General features: G+C 49.1%; 4 protein-coding genes across 10 annotated transcripts in view; 2 read left to right on the top strand and 2 right to left on the bottom strand.

Annotated features, from left to right (window-relative positions):
• Nucleotides 1-784, bottom strand: part of UTP4 (UTP4 small subunit processome component) — a 32,611-nt gene extending 31,827 nt beyond the window's left edge. For 2 of the 3 annotated variants that reach the window (XM_060131847.1, XM_060131848.1), the window contains exon 1: nucleotides 665-784. The gene's annotated coding sequence lies outside the window, so the exon portion shown is untranslated. The remainder of the gene's footprint in view (nucleotides 1-664) is intronic. The other variant, XM_060131849.1, reaches the window with a different exon arrangement.
• Nucleotides 759-9,743, top strand: CHTF8 (chromosome transmission fidelity factor 8). The gene is made up of 4 exons (XM_060131857.1): nucleotides 759-869; nucleotides 8,690-8,747; nucleotides 9,015-9,132; nucleotides 9,519-9,743. Exons 2-4 carry the CDS (start codon nucleotides 8,725-8,727, stop codon nucleotides 9,741-9,743), a joined length of 366 nt encoding a protein of 121 aa, XP_059987840.1. The 5' UTR covers nucleotides 759-869; nucleotides 8,690-8,724.
• DERPC (DERPC proline and glycine rich nuclear protein) lies at nucleotides 9,740-12,704 on the top strand. 2 transcript variants are annotated; one of them, XM_060131855.1, is made up of 2 exons: nucleotides 9,740-10,061; nucleotides 12,435-12,704. In XM_060131855.1, the coding sequence occupies exons 1-2, from the start codon at nucleotides 9,740-9,742 to the stop codon at nucleotides 12,533-12,535; spliced, it is 423 nt and encodes a 140-aa protein (XP_059987838.1). In that variant the 3' UTR covers nucleotides 12,536-12,704. The 2 variants fall into 2 exon arrangements, with proteins under 2 accessions (XP_059987838.1, XP_059987837.1); XM_060131854.1 differs by lacking the exon at nucleotides 12,435-12,704 and adding an exon at nucleotides 12,200-12,393.
• HAS3 (hyaluronan synthase 3) overlaps nucleotides 12,225-22,507 on the bottom strand; it is a 25,355-nt gene continuing 15,072 nt past the window's right edge. For 2 of the 4 annotated variants that reach the window (XM_060131850.1, XM_060131851.1), the window contains 3 exons: nucleotides 20,095-20,730; nucleotides 16,768-16,869; nucleotides 15,000-15,953 (listed from right to left, as the gene is read on the bottom strand). In XM_060131850.1, the coding sequence (XP_059987833.1) occupies nucleotides 15,030-15,953; nucleotides 16,768-16,869; nucleotides 20,095-20,730 (1,662 nt within the window). In that variant the 3' untranslated portion in view covers nucleotides 15,000-15,029. Of the gene's footprint in view, nucleotides 12,642-14,999; nucleotides 15,954-16,767; nucleotides 16,870-20,094; nucleotides 20,731-22,507 lie in introns of those variants that run through there. The other 2 variants (XM_060131852.1, XM_060131853.1) reach the window with 2 other exon arrangements.

Genomic DNA, 22,507 nt, shown 5'->3' with positions numbered 1-22,507 from the left:
TAAATACCACGACCACTCTAAAGAAACAAGAAATGTGGACAGTCTAAAGGAGTATCTCAAAGTCAGGTCCGCAGACTCCGCAGAACTCCTGTATCAAAATCACCTCGATAAACGGTTTTTAAAAATGCAGGATTCCGGGTCCTATTCCACAGTTCCAGAATTCCAATCTTTTGGGGCGGGGGGAGGGCTAGCAATCTGCATTTTGGCAAACACCTCTATCTCTACTGCATGTTAAGTTTTCAAATCACACACTCAACTACGGTACTGACGGTGGGGCTGATGGGGCAGGAAGAACAGAGAGCGTCTCAAGGGGAGGAGCGACAGGACTGGTCGGCATCTGTCAACTACTCCCTCTACCTGCCGCTCCGTCGCCGCCAATATACGCACTCCGCTCTGGGTCGCCCCCTACTCGTCTCCTTTCAAGGTGAGGAACCTGCCTGCAGAGCAGGCGCGTTCGGCCGGGCCGGGCTAAGAGTGCGTCCGACGCGCGCGCGAGGGCTCCACCGCCCCTTCCCTCTCCGGGGATCTCCGGAGTAGACCCCACCGGCCTCGGCACAAGAGAATCGGCGAGCTCCGCCGAGCGCCGACCTGTAGCAGGCCTCACCCGCTCTAACACCCCCCACCCCGTCCCATCCCCGCTCCCCACGCCCCTTCCCCAACTCACCAGCGGATGGGCTAGCCACTCTCGGCGCTCGCCTCTCTCCGCCCCGGCCCCACGTGCGCGCGCGCTCGCGTGCTCTGCCCCGGAAGTGCTCGCGCCGCAAGGCCGGAAGTGCGCAGGCAGTGCTCGCGGCGGCGGCGACGGCGGCGGGAGGTTCGGTTGTCGCCCGTTGGCCGCGCGGCGCCGCGCTCGGCGGCCGCCATTGCAGGTCAGGCCGCGGGCAGGGAGCGCGGGAGGCCGCGGGGAGCGAGGGCCGAGCCGGGAATGGGGGCAAGGGTGCGAGGGAGCGGGAAGCTAGGGAGCTGGGGCCGGGCGGGGCACGCGGCTCGAGAAGAAGAATGGCGAGCCGAGGGGCGGGGAGTGGGGGAGCGGCGGGGGGGGAGGGGAGGCCGGGAAGGGGGAGGGGAGTGGGGAGGGCCGTGCAGAGGTGGGGGGCGACCCAGAGGGGCCCCCTGGTAGGAGGGCCGGGAATTGTGGAGAAGGGAGCAATGTGGAGTCGGAAGGCGGAGGGAAGGAAGGGAGCGAGCAGGGCGGAGCGGGAGAAGGGCGGAAAGAGTGGCCGAGCGCGGGCGGAGGACGGAGAAGGGGGCGGCGCGGGCCGGAACCTCGAGGTATGTGCGGAAAGGGGTTCTTCCCTGGGTGGGGAGGGAACCCAGCACGGGATGCTTGCGAGAGTGGGGTAGAACTGGAACCCAGGAAGTAGCGGGAACATCAGAAAGGGGACTTAGCGGGGGACTGTGAGGTTCCTTCGAGGGGACATTTTAAGTCGTGGGGGAGATGCTGCTGGGAGCGGTAATTGGGAGGGTGGTTGGAAGGAAGAGACAGTCTGGAGAGTGATCCAGCTTCATTTGTGGGCGGAGTGAGAGACGAGAGAAGAGTGGGGTGGAGTCGGGTCCTGGAGGAGAGAAGTTGACGGGGGGAAATAGGGAACGATTTGGAAAATGAGGGTGGTAGAGGAGTAACGTTTGAAGACTGATCTTTGGGAGGAGGATGAACGGTTTGGAAAGAGTATTCCGGGGGTGGGGAGTGGAGGAAGGCAGTTTAAAGAGTAGTTCCCTTGGGAGGTAGGAGAAAGGGTTAAACAGCTTGGTAAGCAGCCCTGGAGATAGTCGGGGGTAATTTGTTTGGGGGGGGGGGAAGAGGGGAAGCGGATGGAGAAGTCCCAGAAAGTGGGCGGGGCTAGAAATAGGAAGTGTTTGTAGCTGAAATTGAAGGTAGGGGAGGGGGTCGGGGAGAGGGTGGAGAAGATGGGGGCTGGTGGGAGGGGAATCCAGTACAGAGGGAGACCTCAAGTAGAGCTATAAAGGAAGGGGCTTTGGGAAAGATAGGGTGCCACAGCAGTAGGAGGAGGAAGGGTAGAAGGGGCCACAGAGTAGCAGAAGATGCAGAAAACTGGAGTAACTCTGATCGACTGAAGTCATCTTTTCTACCCATTGTCTACAAATACCAGTAATTGATTCCCTCCATCATGGGAATCTTAAAATGTGATGGGAAAGTACCACATGTATGCATAGTGTCCACACACGTTTTTGAACCCACTCTTCACTAATGAAAAGTTTGGAAGCATTCAGTTCCACCTACTCTCCATGGCCCCTTTTTGGAGGAGAGCAAGCTTCTCATTTAGAAACTGGATTTTAGCTCTTAATGACATAACATAAGCCTGTCAAGAGACAAGATCTTCCCTTTGAAACTTAGACTCTCCCAATCAGTCACAAAATCACAACACTGCTAATAAAAATAATGTATTGAGTTGTATATAAAAGTTCCTGAATTGTTCATTTGATGGAAAGACACACAGAGAAATAGTTATCATGCTTAGAGGTAAAAAACGTTCCAGAACTTAATCCCAGAAGCAGTTTGGTGAACCCTGACTGCCATATTTGAATTGTTCTCCCATTGTGTAAGCTTGATTTCATTCTGATAACATGCTGCTTTTATAGGATGTTTTAATCCACTATAAACATTAAAATAATAAGTACACAGAGTAGTATAAAGTCATTCTATTGGACATGTACTAAGAAAATGCCATGTTCCTCCAGGTAATCAATAGCTTGACCCTAAAGGTTTACCATGTTAGGCACTGTGCTGAGGACTTTACATTCTAAACTTCATTTAATGCTCACAACCACCCTTTGAGATGGGTTCTCTTTTATGCTCAATTTATTGGTGGAGAAACTGCAACCTGAGATTAAATTACCCCCTGTCATACGCAGGCTAGATAAATGGCAGAATCAGAATCCAGGTCTGATTCAGTTCTCACTGAATCCCTAAACACAAAGAGTAGTTTCTGGGACCGAATAAGAACTCAATAAGTGCTAATTGTTGGCCCAGCAATTTGCAAACATTTTGTGTCATATTTAATTTTTAAAAATAAAAATGAATGTTTTTAAATTAAGAATTGTAAAGTTAAAGCCTTTATTCCATTTAAAAAGCAACAAGAAAAGATGAAAGGGCCAATGTTCATTACAGCTAAACATTGTTTAGCTGTAATAAAATTTAATTATGTGTAGTTAGGTTAAACCATTGAATCAAAGCCCCTGTTTCAGTGAAAGCTGCATAATCTGTTTAATACGATACATACCATGCTGTCTTCTGCTACATTTTATTTTGGGGGCAGTTAACCATCATGAGGATCATTGCTCATGATGTTCTCTGTAAGACCTTAGTAATATTAACGATTTAACAACTCAGAAACCAATGGATAAGAAATTTTGTAGGAGATTAGATGAATCAGTGACAAAGAATGTGCTCTGTTCTTTTGACTTGTTTTGCCTTACACAGGCAGGAAACGGAGTTTTAGGCTATAGTTTTGAATCCTGGAGGTAACCTTGAGTACATCTCTAGGGATTTCAGAAACCTAAATCTCATCAGTTGGATATGATGAAAAGCAGGCTCATTTGTTTTGAGCTGCCTACCCAACAGATGTCATAGTTACTTCGGTGGCGAGATATAACATCTTCTTCATAGGTGGTTTATTTGCCATCTTGTGGGAGATGTTATGAGAAAGACTAATGTTTGTAAAGCAAGTTCCTGTACTGATGTCCTGCATGAGAAGGTGCTGTGTGAGAGGACTGCAGGACAGGCCGGATTGTGGAGGAGTTAGAATTCACATTCCCTGTCTACCACTTACTAGCTGTTCCACCAGTTACTTAACCTTTAGCTTCTCTAAGCGTGTTTCCTCACTGTAAAATGGGAGTGATAGTACTTGTATCATAGCATTGTTTTCAGGATGAAAAGGGAGAATCCAGATAAATGTTCAAAAAGGTTTAGCTATGTGAGAAATGAAGCTTTTTGTATTACAAAGATAATGCTCTGCCTGAATTTTTCTTCCTAATTAAGAAATTGTGGTGGCACTTTGATTTTTCAGGTTTTTAATGACTTTCAAAAGGACAGTTAAATAAGATGTATCCCAGATTTGGTCTGATTTCAGACAGACCTTTTGAGTTTTGATTAGGGTTCCCATTGTGAGTCTTGCTTGATTCTGAGAATGTGGGTTTCTTTGCTCATCTGTGGTTTGTTCAGGGGTCTTGAAGTCATCTGGACCACTGTCCTGAGGAACAACAGTGTCTTGACTTTACTCAGGATCTCCAAAGTAACTCCAGGTCTCAAGACTGGGGATGATCTGGGGCAACCTCAGATATTTCTAGAAATTTCTTAGATAATATTTCTAGAAATCCTGAAGCCCCCCACAAAGGCTTTTTTTTTTCTTTAAGGGAAAAAATAGTTAAAACATACAAAGTGCTTTTTAAAAAGTTTTGTTTACATAGCTAAAGTCATTTGACTAAGTTAGGAATATAGAACTTATGTGTTTAGTTTGTTTAGCTATGTAAAGGCCCCCGAAAATTGAATAGTAAAACATTTCCCCCTTTTATAAGGGGAGGGGTAGGGAGTCAAAATAATTCATTGCAGGGGAAAGGTGTTTGGATGGTTTTTTCCACACCTTCCTATCTCTCCAAGTCTCCAAGTATGTACTGTAGTTGTGGCCTGTGAGACTCCGCTCTGAAATATATTGAATTTAAACATCTTTTTGAAAAGTGGCATCAGTTCTTCCTGGCTGTACAGGAACTTGGAATTATTATTCTTCAACAAAGACCAGTTAGTTGGTCCTAGCTAAATCTGGGATTAAACTCAAGGCTGTTGAGAGTGAGGTGCTGGGCAGTCTCTTCCAGTGACTCCTTTTAGTGTCATGATTTGATATGGTACATTCATCAAACCGTGCCTTCAGATGTTGCTCTTGATAAAGCTGCAGTTTCTACACAAGCAATACCTTAGAACAAGCACTTAGAAATTGCTGTGCTTATTTTTAAATGTCGGAATGAGTTGAGACTGAAGACTTAGAAATCTTTTTGTTATACGGAAAATTTTCATTATAATGTTACTTGTTATTACTAATAGGATTTGACTTGTATTATACTTCTTCACCTCCTTGTTTTCCTACTGATTTTTTCTGCCTACTTTCAAGGGGATGAGGACAGATTGGGCTGCATGTTCTCATTATCTTTTTTTTTTTAAGAGGATGTTGGGGGTAGGAGTTTGTTTATTTTTGCTGTGTTGGGTCTTCGTTTCTGTGCGAGGGCTTTCTCTAGTTGCGGTGAGCGGGGGCCACTCTTCATCGCGGTGCGTGGGCCTCTCACTATGGCGGCCTCTCGTTCTGGAGCACAAGCTCCAGACGCGCAGGCTCAGTAGTTGTGGCTCATGGGCCCAGTTGCTCCGCAGCATGTGGGATCCTTCCAGACCAGGGCTCGAACCCGTGCCCCCCGCATTAGCAGGCAGGCTCCCAACCACTGCGCCACCAGGGAAGCCCCTCATTATCTTTTTTAGTCATCTCCACACTAAGTGAAATACATATTCCCTGTCGCCTCCATCAGGTGTGTTATCAGTGACTTACTCAGGTATACATACCTACTCTTGAGAATAGTTGCCTAGAGCAAGGAGCAAGAAGAAGAATCTGATTCAACCAATGGGATATTTTAAGGTGCTAAAGTAGAATTTTAAAATTCACGAAAGGGATGCCTTCCCCTACATCACTTACTAACTTGGTAAATACACCCTCACGTACATAAATATAGCTATATCAGTCCACAGGTTCCTGTGAGCTAGACTCTTGTAAGCTGGGTGTGAACTTCATTTGTATTCACATCTCCGGCATCTCATTAGGTCTAGCACAAGTTTTTAGGCCACAGAATTCTTATTTTTACAAGAATTGCTAGATGTCTACCAGTATCAATAGGTGTACTCAGGCAGGGCCTCCTACATAAGTGGATAGAGAGCTGTGTGTGCTCATTGAAGCACAGCGACAAGTATGGAGGTACAGCTACTCTGACCCAGCTATTAGGCATCTGTTTTCCTTTATTCACTTATGCCACCGTTTTTTCTGTTTTTTTGTTTTTGTTTTTATTTTTTGGCCGCGCCACGCAGCTGGCGGTATCTTAGTTCCCTGACCAGGGATTGAACCCAGGCCCACGGCAGTGAAAGTGGTGAGTCCCAACCACTGGACCACCAGGGAAATCCCTTTAGGCCACTGTTTTGAATTCCTGTTCTGATAGGAGACTGTCGAGGAAATGGGGAATGCACTGAAAATATTTCTACATCCCCTTTGCCTAAACAGTCTGCACATTCCTATCTCAAACGTGGTCAGAGGTCTTAAAGATTAATCTCTTTCCCTGCCATGATTTTCCTAAAATTTGTATCTGTGTGAACACCCTATTGCTTCTGTGAAACCACCTGTATTTTACACTTACCAAGGAAAATATACTATTTCATCAGTCATCAAAAGCTTATTTACAAGAACTCTTCTCAATCTATATGCATTTATTAACCTTTAGAAACTTCACAACTTCAATTTCAATTATTGAGCCTTTTTTGATTCATGGCTAAAATGTACCTACCATTCTCTGAATTTTACTCACAATTATAGTGTGGAAATGTTGATTTATTTATCCCATTCTTTAAAACATTAGCTATATGTTAGTCTTTAAAGCATTTCCACATTTTTTTAAAAAATTTATTTATTGGCTGCGTCAGGTCTTTGTTGCTGCGCGGGCTTTCTCTAGTTGCAGTGAGTGAGGGCTACTCTTCATTGCGGTGTGTGGGCTTCTTTGTTGCGGAGCATGGGCTCTAGGTGCGCAGGCTTCAGTAGTTGTGGCACGTGGGCGTCAGTAGTTGTGGCTCGTGGGCTCTAGAGCCCAGGCTCAGTAGTTGTGGCGCCCGGGCTTAGTTGCTCTGTGGCATGTGGGATCTTCCCGGACGAGGGCTCGACCCCGTGTCCCCTGCGTTGGCAGGTGGATTCTTAACCACTGCGCCATCAAGGAAGCCCTCCACATATGTTTTATTTGGTCTTCATGATAGTTAAATGAGTCAGACAATCCAGGTTTTAGCCCCACGGTCATTAAGTGACTTGTGTATGATGACACTGAAAGAGTTCCACACTTACAGGCTGGAACCTGAATTTAGGCCTTCTGATTTTTAATTATTAGTCTCTCCTTCAAGAAACCTTGGAAGAATATTAAAAGTGCTTTTGATTGTTCTGTTGATGGTGGAGGTGGGGCCTTCTTATCTGTCAGAAGACCTTTGCCGTCCTGAGCCAGTGTATTACCTGTTGTCAAGCAGTACCACACCTGGTACTGCTACAGCAGGTCTGGCTTATTCAAACATGACTTCTTGATTCAGCTCTTGCTGAATGCATGTACGCAGTGCCTGCCTGATGCCTTCATGCCTTTTTATTCTCACTTGGTTTTCTCCTTTGAGAGGGTATTGATTATGAGTGTAAAGTTGGATGACCTAGGTTCTTGTGTTGGCTCTACCACCTGCTAGCTGTGTGTGTACCACATAAAGCAGATGTATCCCTCAGTAACTTTATCTGCAAAATACAGATAAGTCCCTATCTCAGAGTGGTTGAATGAGATACCACCCATGATATATATGCACAGCATCTGATTCATAGTAAAAATTGAATAAATATTAGCTGCTCTTTATATTTGAATTTGAAGACCACTGATCAACCTCATATTTCCAAAATGTGTTTGGTGCTCAAGAGTAAGAGGTTCCGCTGTCTTACAGGGCTGCCATGAATATACTTTTCACTGGAGATCCAAAACAAAGATTAACATGTCAGTAAGGAAACCTGTTTAACTTTAAGCAGGTGTTTGCTAATCGTGAGCACAATTATAATTCCTATTAACTTGCTGTTCTACAGTTGGTAAACACTGATCTGATAACCTTCCACTAGGCTCCATCTATTCATTGGAAAGATTTGTACAGAAGCTATAGTTTGGATCCCCCATCCCTCAATCTCCCCATTAATCTATCCTTCTCAGGAAGACAAAGTACAAGAAGCCAGTTGTTTCAGGCAAAAATGTCCCATTTTAACTCATTCTTGTAGAGTGCCGCAAACTTGCCACCAGGTGGTGCCATTGTATAAAACGAAAGTAGGTTAAGCGTCAGGGTATCCTTAGTGTCTAAATGATGAAAGATGGGCAAAGTGTTTGATGAGAATCACATCAGAAATCAGCTTACTGTTCACTAAAGTTGTCTGGAAGACCTTTTCCATTCTCTTGGCTTTTAGTTAAAAGAGATCATTTGAACCTTGAAATATAAGATAACCAAAGTGGCAGACATGAAGCTTATGTCATCACCAAAGGAAAAAGTAAAACCTAAAAGAATTCCTTAGTGTTTTAGAACCATGCAGAATGGAAAATATAATATCCTTGAGAAAGGCAAGTTAGCATACTGGCCAAGAGTGTGGGCTCTGCGGTGTATGTGTTGGGTTCAGATCCCGGCTCGTAGACTAGTAGCTATGCGACCTTGAACACAGTTGTGATACCTATTAACTTTCCACCCTGTAGTTGACCCTTGGTGATCTGAAGCAATTTTATATGTACAATATCAGTTTAAAAATGTTACATGTTATAGAGTTGTTAGGGGATTGAAATTAAATATGTCTAAAGCACTTACAAAAGTGCCTAGCACACAGTAAGTGACAAATGTTAGCTATTGTTATTATCCTAAAGAAATTTTTTTTTTCTACAGCTTATTTTCAGTTGCTTTTTAAAGACGGGAAGCTCATGGTGCAGATCATTATTTCCAGGTGAGTACCTTTTGAGACTTCTTTTAATTTAGCTTGAATGATTAGGGCTATATAGGTTTGAAATTTCCCTGGAAGAATTGGGGTCCTTAGGTGCATCTTGCACAAATCCTTGCATTTCAATTTCTAGTTCAGTGTCTAGCACTGCCCAGTTTCCCAAGAATTCATGCTCAGCAAAGAGATCTCTTGGGCCTTGAATGGTGGTGTAGGACACTATTATTCATCCTTCACCCCTCCAAAATATTGTAACCGCCAGCCCTTTGCTTGCAGTGCTGGGGCTGGAGGCCTGGCAGAATGGGTGCTGATGGAGCTACAGGGGGAGATCGAGGCTCGCTACAGCACTGGATTAGCTGGAAACCTCCTGGGAGACCTACATTACACCACTGAGGTGAGGGGACTTTTCTTTCCCTGCCTAATGCTTCAGGAAAGCAAGCTACACCAAGGTGGTGCTCCCAGGACCCAGAGTGAGGACTGCCCTCAGGTTTGTTATTCAAGGTCTAGCTAAGCCATTGCTTGTTCTCCCCCCACCTCTGCAGTAGCAGGGAAATTTAGCTTTGGGGAATCTGGAAAGGTCACAGTTCTAAAAGTAGAAATTCTCTTACTTGGGGCTAGAAAGAGTGAAAAGGATATGAGGGTGGGTTGTCCTTTGTGGCTTCTCAGCAGTGGTTGAGGGAGTGGAGGTGCCAGCATTGCCTCCCAAGAGCATCTCTAGAAGGACCTGAATGTTACGACCTTGCCCTGAACCTCAGGCATCTCATTCTCGTTCTGCCAAAGGGAATCCCTGTGCTGATCGTGGGGCATCATATCCTGTATGGGAAAATCATCCATCTGGAGAAACCTTTTGCCGTCCTTGTTAAACACACTCCCGGGGAGCAGGACTGTGATGACCTTGACTGCAGGAGTGGCACCCAGTACGTGGTAACAGCACTCATCAAAAACAAGATCCTTTTCAAAACTCGCCCCAAGCCCATTATCACCAACGTCCCCAAGAAAGTATGAAAGAACCCCGGATTTTCCCTAGAGAGCGGCCAACTCCTTGGACTCGTGCTCCGCTGCCACCTCGAGGACGGATGGACAGTTCCCTGGGACCACAAGGGGGTCCTGCTTTAAACACAGGCCACCCTCTGGGTATGAACTCAGATCCCTTCCTTATGGCAACCGGCTCTCTTGGTGGAAATTTGGCCCCGTTTCCAAGGAACCCGTCTCCTTTTCCAACTTCATCAGGCTCATTGGCTTCAAATCCAGCACCTTTCCCTGCTGGTGCTCGTGACCCAAGCATGGCTTCTTTTCCAAGAGGGATGAATCCCACTGGCACAGGTGCAGTTTCTTTCCCAAGGCCGGGTGGTCTCTTGGGCCCAAGCCCAGGGTCAGCTCTAAATCCTAGAGCAGGGGCTCTTCCAGGCCCAGGGCCTCTGTCTAACCCAAGGTTAGGGGGTCTCCCAGGGCCAGGTCCTATGTCCAACCCAAGGCCAGGTGGTCTTCTGGGAACAGGTCCTGACCCCAGAAGTGGTGGCCCCATGGGCCCTGGATCTGGACCCAACCTGAGAGCAGGTGTCCTGTTGACTTCTGGGAATGGTCCTCCCAATCCTAGGCCCGTTGGCCTGGGCCCCGGACCAAGTCCCAATCTGAGATCAGGCTTTGTAGGTACAAACCCTGCCCCGAGGTCAGGTATGTTTCCAGGCCCTGGCCTTGGGCCCAACCCAAGGTCAAGTGGCCTGGGCCCAGGCCTTGGGCCTAACCCAAGGGCAGGTAGCCTGGCTCCAAGCCCTAATTTGGACACCAGAGCAGGTGGCCTCTTGGGCACAGGATCTGGTCTTAACTTAAGAATGGCTGGACCTCAAAGCCTAGATCTTGCACCCATTCTGAGAGCAGCAGGTCTTTTAGGAGCAAATTCAGCTGCTTTCTCACAGTCTTCTGGAAACATGGGCACAAGCCCATCTTCCATGGCCAGAATACCTGGCCCCATAGGTCCAAACTCGGGTCCTGGCTCTCGGGGAATTGGCCTTCCGGGGCCAAATCCATCTCCCATGTCGAGGGCTCCTGGCCCCATTGGCCCTAATTCAGCTCATTTTTCAAGGCCCGCTGGCCCCATGGGAGTAAATGCTAATCCTTTTCCAAGGGGGACAGGTTCAGGGGGATTGAACCCAGCTGCTTTCTCTCAGTCTTCTAACACATTGGCTTCAAACCCAGTTAACTTCCAGAGGTCTGCTGGCCTCCAGGGCTCAAGTCCGGCACTTTTCCCAAGAGCCTCTGGGCCACTAGGCTCCAACCCAGCTAACTTTCCAAGGGCCACTGGTTTACAGGGTCCAAGTCCAGCTACCTTCCCAAGGTCTACTGGCCCATTAGGTCCTGGTCAGGTTACTTTCCCCAGGTCAGCTCCTGGGCCCCTAGGCTCTTCGCCAGCAGGCCCTGTGGGTATCAACCCAGCTCCTTTTGCAAGGCCAACTGGGACCCTGGGTCTAAACCCAGCTTCCTTTCCAAGGATGAATGGCCCTGTAAGCAAGACTTTGGTCCCATTTCCTAGAGTGGGGAGCCTCCCTGGCACCAACCCAGCTGCTTTCCCCAGACCAGGGGGTCCAATGGCTGCAATGTACCCAAATGGAATGTTACCCCCTTAAACACCATTTTCTCTCCAGGACCACCCTGGTTTCCAGGCACTGTGGTTCTGGGCAGGGGCTGTGTTTTAGGTGAAAGGGTAGATATGGAGCTACAGTCTGAAGTACATAGCTGGGGCTCAACTTCAAATGAGCCTTTCCCGCCCCCCCCCCCCCCGCGTCTTTCTTGACTGAAGGTGAAATGTTATCTGTGGGACATGGACTTTGGCAGGTGGGAATGATCCCGCCTTGCGAGAAGGAATCTCCAGCCTTCCAGAAGCCTGCTGTGCTTTTGTCCCATAGCTTTCTGCCCCTTGTTTCTTACTAGTTTCTTGAATTGTTCTTGTGGACGTTTCCTCAGGGATACATTGGCCTGCAGGTTCCAATTCATATGCGCTCCCCTGCTCACCACTGGAGAATCAGCTCACTGCTGTCTAGAAATGTTGCGTTGGTGAGCGGACCATGCTTCAGCAGCGCTGACCTGGTCACCCTCTACTGCCATACCTTCCCCTGGGGGCTGGAACACAGAACAGGGAAGTGCAGCCACTTCAGAGAGCCACCAAATTTCTGCTGGCCTGACCGGGCCTGCTTAGAGAAGGCCAGGATCAAGGCTCCACTGCTCATCCCGCTCCCTCTCCACTGGTACTCCCAATCAGAGAACCTCAAAATTAAACTGACGTGGATGGGGTTATGGGAATTGGGGTGGGGGTGGGGGGAGTGAAGGGGAGAAATCACTGTGCTTCGTTCAGCCTGATGTGAAAGGATGGTGTTTTCCTGCATTGTACCTTTTCTTACTGTTTCTTTAATAAATGGGACGAGAGGGCTATTGATTTCACTCCCTTTTTATTACCTGTTCCACAGGGAAGGAAGTTTACCCACTGCTTTTCATTGTTTCAGCTTGGCCACAGTCCTACATTACCTTCCAGATAATGACATTTTCAAGGAGGAAGCAAGCTTTGGTTTTTAGCCTTAGCTGGTTAACTAGGGCTCACTCACTGGCTCATAATTTCACCAAAGACCCCGTCCACTCTCTACAATAAAAAATTAAGCCACCATAGGTGTGCAGTTATCAAGGTAGACCTACTGTATTCCCCAGGTCCAGAGGCAGCTGTGACAACTTACCTGCTTCTGAGTTCCAGTGGAATTTCCTCGGCAAAACTAGTTCTTCCTCGAGTACCAATCTTGAAACTGGAATAAAGAGCTAGCTTTTGTTAAATACAAAGAGGGAGGGAGGAGCTCAGAGGTACCAGCATTATGTGAGAATCTTTATTTTGACAAATAAGTGCAGTATAAAAAATTTGACCTGAAAGTAAAAAAAAAAAAAAAAGTAAAAATAAATATGTTTACAAATTATTGTAGAAATAATACAAAAGAGGATTAAAATTCTCATTGAGGAAAACCCAAAATGTGTCCAATTGTATAAAGGCTCTTCCCTTACAAGAAACGGGAATAAAGCTGAAGACCCAGTTTGGTTTCGCTGCTGAAAAATGTACAAAATAACTTAGAAAAACCAGTTGAGGTCAAACGTTGTGGGCCCACTACTTGTACCTGCCTACTCTTGATCTGGAGAAAGTTGATTGTCACAGAGCAAGGCAGAGCTGATGGTAGGACAGCCAAGAGTTCTCCATCTGGGAGTCCATCCTACATTAACCTTCAAGTAAAAGCTGAAGAAAAACAAGCCCTTAGTGAAGTCTGCGCTCTGCAGTTGGCTGACCGGATTTCTTCCATTGTAGTGTTCAAAATAGTTTACTTCTTGGCCAGCAAAAACATGGAAGAGCCTGGAACAACTGCCTTCAGCAAACGCCTGCCGCCTCTTCCCAGCCTTCATGGATTAGGCCTGATGTCAACCAGCAGTCGTCTTCTTACAAACTCAAGGTCTGTGTGATGCAGCAGTGTTCGCTGCAGCTGGAAGACCCCCGAGTTCATGGGAGATGAAGCACCAGGGTTTGCCAGTCTGGCTCAGAGCACACTTTGTTCCTTCGTAGGAAGCACCTGGGCACACTAGAGGCTTGCCCCGTCGACTACTGTCCACCTTAGTGCTGGTTCTGAGGGCTCAGCAGGCCCCTCTGAGGGTGGATGTTTGGCGAGAAAGCACACTTGAGCAAGCAACCTCTAAGTCAAAGGCTTAGTCAATATCCCAGTTTTCAAATCCAAGAGCTCAGAACAGTCTGTGGATTGCAGATCTGTAGAAAATGGCCTTCCCTCACTCCCCCTCCAAAAAAGAGGGAAATCAAACAGCCTCGAGAGGCGTGAGAGAAGAGAAGAACCTTAGGATTTAGATACCAATTCCATCTCCTAGTTTGGTTTCTGGACAGAAGCAAGCAAATGCAGTAGTGACTATCCACAACTTGGCTGTAAGAATTCCCTGGAGAAGCCACTGAGGAGAATGGACAGTCTCAACGATGACCAGCTTGGATTGAGGGTTCCCTTAGGGAACACTGAAAAGCTTTCCATTAGAGGTGATTGTCAACAACCGTAGCCTGAACGTCATGGGTACTGCTCATCTGCCAAGGAATCTGTCCAGGCAGTTCCAGGACTGTAGACAGTGTGGTCAGAGGCTCCTAATAGCTTTTCCCCACGTGCTGAGGGCAGGCTTGCCTATTGCAGAGGGGCCAGTGAGAGTCCAGGCTCTGTGTCACTCGCCACCTTGAAAAACTTACCCAATGAGGAGGAGGGTGGAACAGGTGACTATCACTGTGAAGTGAAGTGAAGCGAAGCGAAGTGAGGAGGCTGTCTTAGACTCAGTCAGAGCTGAATTTGAGAGCGGAATTCAGGAGTATACAGGTTGAAATACCCAAGCCCTCACTTCCTTTCTGAGCATGTTGGGGTTTAATCTTCCTGGTAGATGACGAAAACATTTTACCTCCTCAGCAGAGATCACAGACAAGACAATCTAGATATGTGGGCAATTTCCAGGTAGAATACATTCAGCTTCAAGGCCTCCATAGAGCCTTGAGCTATGGCCTTTAGCACCACCACCACCGTTTGTTCCTCCTGGCAAACTTTCCTTTTTAACATATATATATACACACACTTCACACTTAAAACCAGTCCAGTGCTAACTCCCTGCTAGTCTGGCTCATCCTTGGGATGTTGAGATGTGGAATGCAGTACTTCACGTAAGGAAGCACCATTCCTGGACCCTGTTTTCTGATGCCCAAAGATCAGGCTTCTGGGCTTTGTATTTCAGGCACAATCTTATTGCATTGATAACTAGAAAGAGGTGGGGACACGTTACTAGCTGGCCCAGATCTCTCAGAAATTCTCCCACCACCTCTGATTTTGTTCAGGTGGGCTAAGAGAACCGCTTCCCACGGGCCCTCCTTGCTTACTCACCCGTCAGAAGCTGCCACTAAATGGAACTTATTGTTTGGTTTAGCACACTTCTGAGTTCCCTCTGGATCTCAGGGGAGGAAGTGGAATGTTGCCCAGAGGCCACTGTGTGCACAGAGGCGAGCAGACAGGCGGCCTGAAAACATACATGCCTCCTCCGTCACCCTGAGCTGGACTTGCCTCCTCTAAGCAGAGCTGGCCCAGGCCGTACTACAGTCACCATTCTTTGCACTTCACATTTGTCCTTTGGACCATTAAAAAACTAAAACAGCACTCCCTCCTCCCTCCCACCCCATCTTCTCCATTCCCCTTCCCTCCCTTACCCATTGCACTTTTCCCGCTCTGCTTGAGGGCTACGTCACACCTCAGCAAAAGCTAAGCTATACTGCTCTGGCTTCTTCCCGCATCGCCGGGCAATGATGGCCAGATACAACATGAGGAGGGCCACCCAGTAGCAGCCGTACAGGATGGCCCCAGAGACAAGGAAGGCTAGCTCCGTCTCACTGAACAGATCCTGGCAGTAAGCTGTGTAGGCCAGCCCCCCAAGGAGGACTGCCACCCAGATGGACACAGGGATGAGGCCAATGAAGTTCACCACAATGGTTTTTCGGCCAGAGGTGCCCCAGCCAGACTTGTTGATGGTAGCAATGGCAAAGATCTTGGCTGGCAGGAGGCTGGACATATAGAGAAGGGAGTATAGTGACATGAAGATCATCTCTGCATTGCCCCGAAGGAAGCAGGCGTATGTAGCCTTGATAATGCCCACCAGCTGCACTGTCAGCAGGAAGAGAAGAATGTTCCAGATGCGGCCACGGTAGAAAAGCTGTATGACTGTGGCGATAAGGAAGAAGGGGAAGAAACCCGTGACCACTGATTCGTAGGTCATCCAGAGGTGGTGCTTGTGGAACCACAGAGAGTTGTAGAGCCACTCGCGGAAGTAAGACTTGCTCCAGCGGGTCTGCTGGTTAAGCCACCGGAGGTACTTGGTGGGGGTCTCTGTGAGGCATTTAGAGCGAGCTGTATACTTAGTCCTGTAGCCGAGACTCAGGACTCGGTTGGTGAGGTGCCGGTCGTCCCCAAAGCTGCACTTGCTGCCTAGGAACTTCTGATGGTACCAGTCCTCCAAGAATTGCTGAAGGAGGCTGTTACGGTACATGCCCAAGGGCCCGCTAATGCACTGCACACAGCCAAAGTAGGACTGGCAAGCCCGCTCCACATTGAAGGCCATCCAGTACCGCACACTGCTCAGGAAGGAGATCCATGAATCATATTTGTTGAGGATCTGCAAGGGAACCAGAGATGCTGGGCCTCCTTGCCTGAGGACATGAGCCCCAGGAGACAGACACCAGAGACCATGAGGCCTCCCTACACCCCAAGTGCTGGAGCCCATTGCTCCAGTTCCTGGCCGTGAGTCCTCGCCCAGCCAGAGCTGGGAAACCAGAGGCTCAGAGGAAGCGACCACACCCAGTCACTCTCCCCGGCACCAGCCCCACCTCTCCTCTGTGTCATCTGCACCGACTGTCCCAATGAAGTTGCTCTAGCAGTTAAAGCCACCTTCAATCTCAGGAGGCAGCCTGTGGTGGTGGCCAAGAGAAAGGCTTGAGAAAGAAGCACACACCCCAGCCACCCATCCTGACCCTTTCTGCAGTTGGAAAGCTTCTTGGGAAGACATGGTATGTTGCCAGCAGTACCCTTGGAAGAAGATCTGACCCTTTATTTGTACCATACTGCCCGGAGCTCTTCAGTGCAACGTCCCTAAGAGCAAGGGTTTCTCAGGGGTCTAACTTTGGAGTTGCTTGGTGCACCACTGGCCAAAAAGGAAGCCCCCTCCAGGATGGATGGCCTCAGAACACTGTGCCCCTCCCAGCAGCATAGGCTCTCTATATACCTGTTAAGTAATTTCTCCCCACTTAAAAGAACAGGAAAGGGGTTGGGTAGCAGATGAGCCCTTTGATACCATTGAAAACTGTCAAAGAGGAAACACCCCTCCAAAACACTAGGAAGTCAAGATGTCCATTCCTAAGCATATCCAATTAGATTCAGAAGCAGAAAGAATCCAGACCCCCCCCCCCCAGGAATCCTTGGTTACTTCTTACTTGGACATCTCCCCCGACTCCTCCTACTTGGGGGTCCTCCTCCAGGACTCGAAGCATTTCAATTGTGCAGGCTGGATCCAGCACAGTGTCAGAGTCACACACCTGCAGAAGGAATGCACTATCAGTCCATTTCGACCTCAGGTACACACACACACACACACACACACGCACACACACCTTTCACATGATACACTTCAAGCTACTAGCAGAGAAGTCTATGCCAAATAGAAAGGGTGAAATGAATAACAAAGGAAAGTAAGAAAACGAGTTCAGGTACCAGGCTTGATAGCCACTAGACCGAGAGATCTCCAGGAGACTTTCCGTGCTGGGCCCAGAAAGGGAGAAGTGCTTAGCACTGGAGAAATCTTTAGCCCCTTACAGAGCCAGACTCCTCAGAAGTGGTCTTAAAATATTTCTCAAAATAGTATTTCTCTTTAAAATAGTATTTCTCTTCAAAAAGTCATTGAAATCAGATGACAAGCATTGTGGCTAGACCAGGGCCAGCAGACATTTCTCAGAAGGCCAAGAAATGGCTCCTGCCAGAGGCTACTGCCCAAAGCTTGCTCATAGGATTATTAAGAACAGGGTCTTCCCTGTTTCAGCCTCTGGCCTCTTAGACAACCAGCCTAAGTGGAGGATGTATTTAGCCCAGTCACAGGACCTCTAATGAGGCTTCCAGGCCTTTTGTGTTCTGTTGGCCAAGTCTCCTAGATCGGGGCATGGCATGGCCACGGGCTGCTCTCACGTAGATTCTACTCTGGATGGGCCTGGAAGCTGGCACCAGCTACCTCCAATCAGGACCTGGATCAAATCCTGCCCACCTGCCCGCCTTTCCTAGGGAGACTCCTGGTTTATTTCTAACAGGTGGCCTGTTATTGTTATTAGTTGAACCTGGGCTACGAACACTTACTCTGGTGGCTGACTCCTTCTTTGTTTTCTAGAAAATTGAGATGATACAAAAAGCCCAGATAACCAGAGTAGAGGAATTGGTTTCCTGACCCCTGAGAGAGCAAAGAACAGTATCCACAGATAAGCCCAAACCCTGTTCTGCAAAAGCCTAAAATCCTTTTACTAAAGTTGCTGAGGACCTATTAGCCTTCAGGAAGGGGGCCACCCTCTACACTCCAACCCTATGCTTTCTCTCTCCACGTTGGAAGACTCAGTGGCCATAGACAAGCAGCAGAAAGCAGAGGGGGAACCAGGCAGAGTCATCACAGCCACTCCCTCCTACCTGCACAATGACACATCCTTACATTCCTGGCCCAGACTGGGAAGGCCCTAGGGAGCCTCAGGCCACTCCCAGAGCCCCCTCAGCTTACAGGCCAAGCTTCCCAGGGCTGCTGGTCTCAAGACTACTTCCTGCCATGACCCTACCTCATTCCTCACACTGCTTGGCTTCCCTCACCCCAGGGAGGTCTTTCCAGCTGAGCAAGGTTAGGAAAGTTAGAGCTCTTGGCTGCCTGAGTTTCCCCACTGGCTGGAGCAGGGTTATCTCCCGAAGAGGGAAAGACACCTTCAGCAGGGCTCATGAAGACAGGCAGAAACCCAGAGTGTTTAATGACTGGCGCCCAGGGCTGCCCCAAGTAGTGAGCCCAGAGCCTTCAAGAGAAAGGCTGGCTCAGGTGCATGAGCCTATCTGCTGACCCACCAGAGCACAGAGGAAAGGAAGAGGTGTGGTAGAGCAGGTTTGGGGGGATCCTGTGCTTCAAGGGAGTAGATGACAGAGTCACGACGGCTTGAGCACATGCCAGGAGGGCTCAAGGGCTTTTTCTAAATCTTCTGAGTCCCAAGGCAAGTCTCAAAGGCCCCTTGACCCTAGGTGAACTGCAGAATCAAGAACTGTCTCACATCCCTCCCTCTCCAAGGCTGAGGAGGTCCTTGGGCCTAAGAAGACAGAAAAAGACAAATATGCTAACTCTCACTGCAACTTTCTAAACAGCCAAAAACAAAAAATCTGTGGCAAGCTAATTTTAGGTGGGTACAGTAAAGGAAATTTGAATATTGGAGTATGCAGCATGCTGTCAGCAAGACTGCTGGCTCGCAGGTGGGCTGCCGCAGCGGCCACTATCCATTCAGACGACAGAGAAGGGCAGGAACAGAGGAGTGGACAGTGGATGCTGGACCAGAAACCTGGGGTCCTGGGTGTCAGTTTCTACTTGGTACTGAAATGCATGACCTTTCATCAGTTTTCTCTAGGTTCTGTTATTTGAAAATTGGAGCAGGGGACTTCCCTGGTGGTGCAGTGGTTAAGAGTCCACCTGCCAATGCAGGGGACGTGGGTTCGAGCCCTGGTCTGGGAAGATCCCACATGCCGCGGAGCAACTAAGCCCGTGTGCCACAACTACTGAGCCTGTGCTCTAGAGACCACGAGCCACAACTACTGAGCCCATGTGCCACAACTACTGAAGCCCACACGCCTACAGCCCACGCTGCTCAACAAGAGAAGCCACCACAATGAGAAGCCCATGCACCACAATGAAGACCCAACATTGCCAAAAATAAAATTAATTTAAAAAAGGAAAAGAAAATTGGAGCAATGTTAACCTTGTCAGCATAACAAAATTTCCAGGCTGGTGTCAATGCCTGCTTTGGCTGGAAGCTAGGCAGGGTCTGTTCAGGGTCCTGGCCCTGCCAAGACAGCTGCAGAATCGGGGTGGGGGATGATTTGCACGTGTCCCTCCACCTCACAGATAAGAACTTGACACCGGAAAGAGTTGGACTTTTTAGCCCATAACTAAAACTATTTGAGTGCTTGGCAGCATGATTTTTTTTTTGCTCTTCCCCACACTTCTTTATGAAGAGGCTCATCCCCACGTTGCCAGTATCGAGGCAGTATCATACAGCGGACAAGGACAGACTGCCGAGGCTCAAATCCTGGCTCTGCACCTTACTGCCATGTGACATTAGGCAAGTTACTTAGCCTCTCTGTGCTTCAGGCTCAGTTTCTGTAAGTGGAAAAAATAATAGTACCTATCTCCTAGGAGTATTACGAGGATTAAAAGAACTAAAATGTATGAAGTGCCTACAACAGTGTCTGGTATAAGTAAATGCTATACACTTTACACCTGTTTGCTATTATTGGGCTACCAATCCATAGACCTGCCCAGAGTCACAGAGCTAAGTAACAGCAGAACCAGGATTCCCTCCCAGGTCTTTTTAACCCCAGGACTGCTGTTGAGAACCATGGTGCCTACTGCCTTCTTAAGTGCAGAGGAGGAATGTGCACAACACAAAGGACCTAGACTGGACCTAAAAGTCCCCAGGAGAGTATGCCTGCCTGGCTGGACACATCCACATGTCCACATACACCTAGGGAGGCACGCTTACCTGGATGTAGTCCACTGAATCACCAAGAGCCTTGAAGGCCGTGTACATGACCTCTCGCTTGCCTCCCCACTTCTGCATGATGCATGAGAAGGTGCTGGCCTGCACCACGTTGCGCACGCGGTCCATGCCCTCCTGAAGGCTGGCCTCCGTCTCACCCTCACCCGCCTCATGGAAGTTGCTGCGCCACACAAAGAAGCCGGCTTGCTCGGTGCCACCTAGCACCTCATGGAAGATGTCCAGCATGTAGGCATCCTCCTGGCGATTGCCATCCACCACCATGACCACCTTGAGGTCGGGGAAGGCGATGCGCTGGGCTGAGCGCAGGCACTTGCGCAAGTAGTCGGGGTCCTCCTGGTATGCAGCGATGCAGAGCGCCACAGAGCGCCGCAGCGGGGAGGGCAGCTTCAGTGGCCGGCCTGCCCGCCGCATGCGCCGGTGCTCCAGGAAGGCAAACAGGCTCTGGATGAGCAGGTGCAGACCCAGGATGGCACCGTACAGCCCGAAGGACAGGTAGTGTTTTTCTGTGTGGATGAACTGGTAGCCTGTCACATAAGCTGCCAGGATGCCACCCAGCACTGCCAGGGCAAACAGGCTAGTGCCCACCACACGAAGGGCTGTTGTCAGCTGCACCGGCATCTGGTGGGAGAAGGTGGGAGATGTGGGTCAGGTGGAGGCAGCATCCCTTGTCAATGGCAGTGGGGGCATTTTCTCTGGGCCTGGCCCAGAACCGGGAAAATGACCCACTAATAAAAACAATTACCATTTATTGAGCATGACTAAGACTGTAGACTCAGAAGCCAGACTACTGGTGTTCAAATCCCAGCTCTGACACTATCTGTGTGACTGTGTTCTACCCCTTAGTTAATTCATCTGTAAAATGTGGGTTGCAGCACTAACTTCCTAGCATCTTTAAGGATTAAATGGGTTACATATGTAAAGCACTTAAAGTAGCATTTATTATTGTTAGACAAACCAAAGGCAGAGAGAGCTGTGTGATACCTAGCTGGTGGCAGAACTGGGATCTGCCTGACCCAAAGCTCTCATAGGCAAGCTTCAGTAGGGGTGAGCCTGAGGCCAGAGGAAGCTCTGAGCACCTGAGGGGCCAGGAAGAAGGATGCGGGGGGTGGGGGGGCAGGGGCAGGTAGGCAGCCTCTACCTGGCCTATACCCACTAGGGGATTACACCAATGAGGCCCATGAAGAAAGTGGGGAAGGAAAAGATAGGAAACAAAGAGATGCCAGAGGAAAAAAAGAAGGAAACAGCTTCCCTTTCTCAAAACAGCTAAATTGGTAAGAGAAACTTTCCCTATGTTCTCTGCTTTCTCATCTTTTTCTCATTTGAGAGGCAGGGAAGAAAGGGAAAGCAATCAGGAAAAGCAGACAAGGTTGAGAAGAGGAAATGAGCACTGGGGTGTGGACGGCCGTCCTGGAAGCCCAGCACTGGGGCACCAGAGGGAACTGCAGCCACCACTGCAGCAGCCTGGGAGGGGTGGCTGCCTGGGAAGCCCCATCTACTTGGTCCTAGCGCCCACATAGAATCTCTGTCCACGTCCCCCTGCCGCACCACTCCTGGAAATGCTGCCAGGTTTTGTTTGCAACCAAGTCAGGGCTTCTAGCATCTGCCCAACTGGAAATAGCTTTTTTAATGAAAAGAGCCTAGCACTCGGAACCAGAAGTCTTGTGCTTGAGACAGCTCTACTACCTCCTGGCTGCCTGACCTTGCCCAAATTCTCTGGGACTTAGCATCCCCCTCAGGAGGGATTCCAATGGTTTCTTGCTCCATAGGTCTCAGGTAGATCATTTTACTGATTAGTAGCCCTGAAAGATTACCCAAGTCGGGAGGTGGATGCGGATGGGAGAAGGCTGATGAGGCCAGCTCCCTGCCCTCCATTCTGAGGCCTTCTCCCCATCTCCCCTCCTTGCCACCTGCCTGATCTGGAGAATCCTGTTTCCTCCACCACCACCACCACCCACCCTTTACAGACAATGAGGTCTCACTTCCAAGCTTGCTCCAAGTCTACGTCTCACTAAACCCAACTCCTGACCCCCACCTCAACACAAACACACTTTCTTGCCGGGGGTCTGTTCCCCTGCCACCTCTCACATAGGAGGGGTGAGGAACACGCAGTTAGTGCCTCAATCAGCCGGAGACTCAGGCCTCAGCATTCCAGCAGCTTCGGTCCGGAAAGTACTGTTGGCAGCCTCGCCTCTCCGGGAAGCGCGGCCTCCGGGCGCTCTGCCCCGCCATCCCGGGGAGCCTGCCGCGTACTTCCTCTGCAGGACTCCCGTCCTTCCTTCTCTCCCCCCGCCCCCCCGCCCCAGCCCGCGGCTGTCGCACGCGCTTGCGGCCCAGGGGTCCCTAGGCCCTGCATCCACCGCCCAGGAGCGCCCCCGCCCCCTCTAGAGCTCGCATG

The sequence above is a fragment of the Lagenorhynchus albirostris genome, chromosome 19 (genome assembly GCF_949774975.1).
Source record: "Lagenorhynchus albirostris chromosome 19, mLagAlb1.1, whole genome shotgun sequence".
NCBI classification, from domain to species: domain Eukaryota; kingdom Metazoa; phylum Chordata; class Mammalia; order Artiodactyla; family Delphinidae; genus Lagenorhynchus; species Lagenorhynchus albirostris.
The sequence above is the reverse complement of the archived record's forward strand: the minus strand, read 5'-3'. Positions and strand labels throughout refer to the sequence as shown.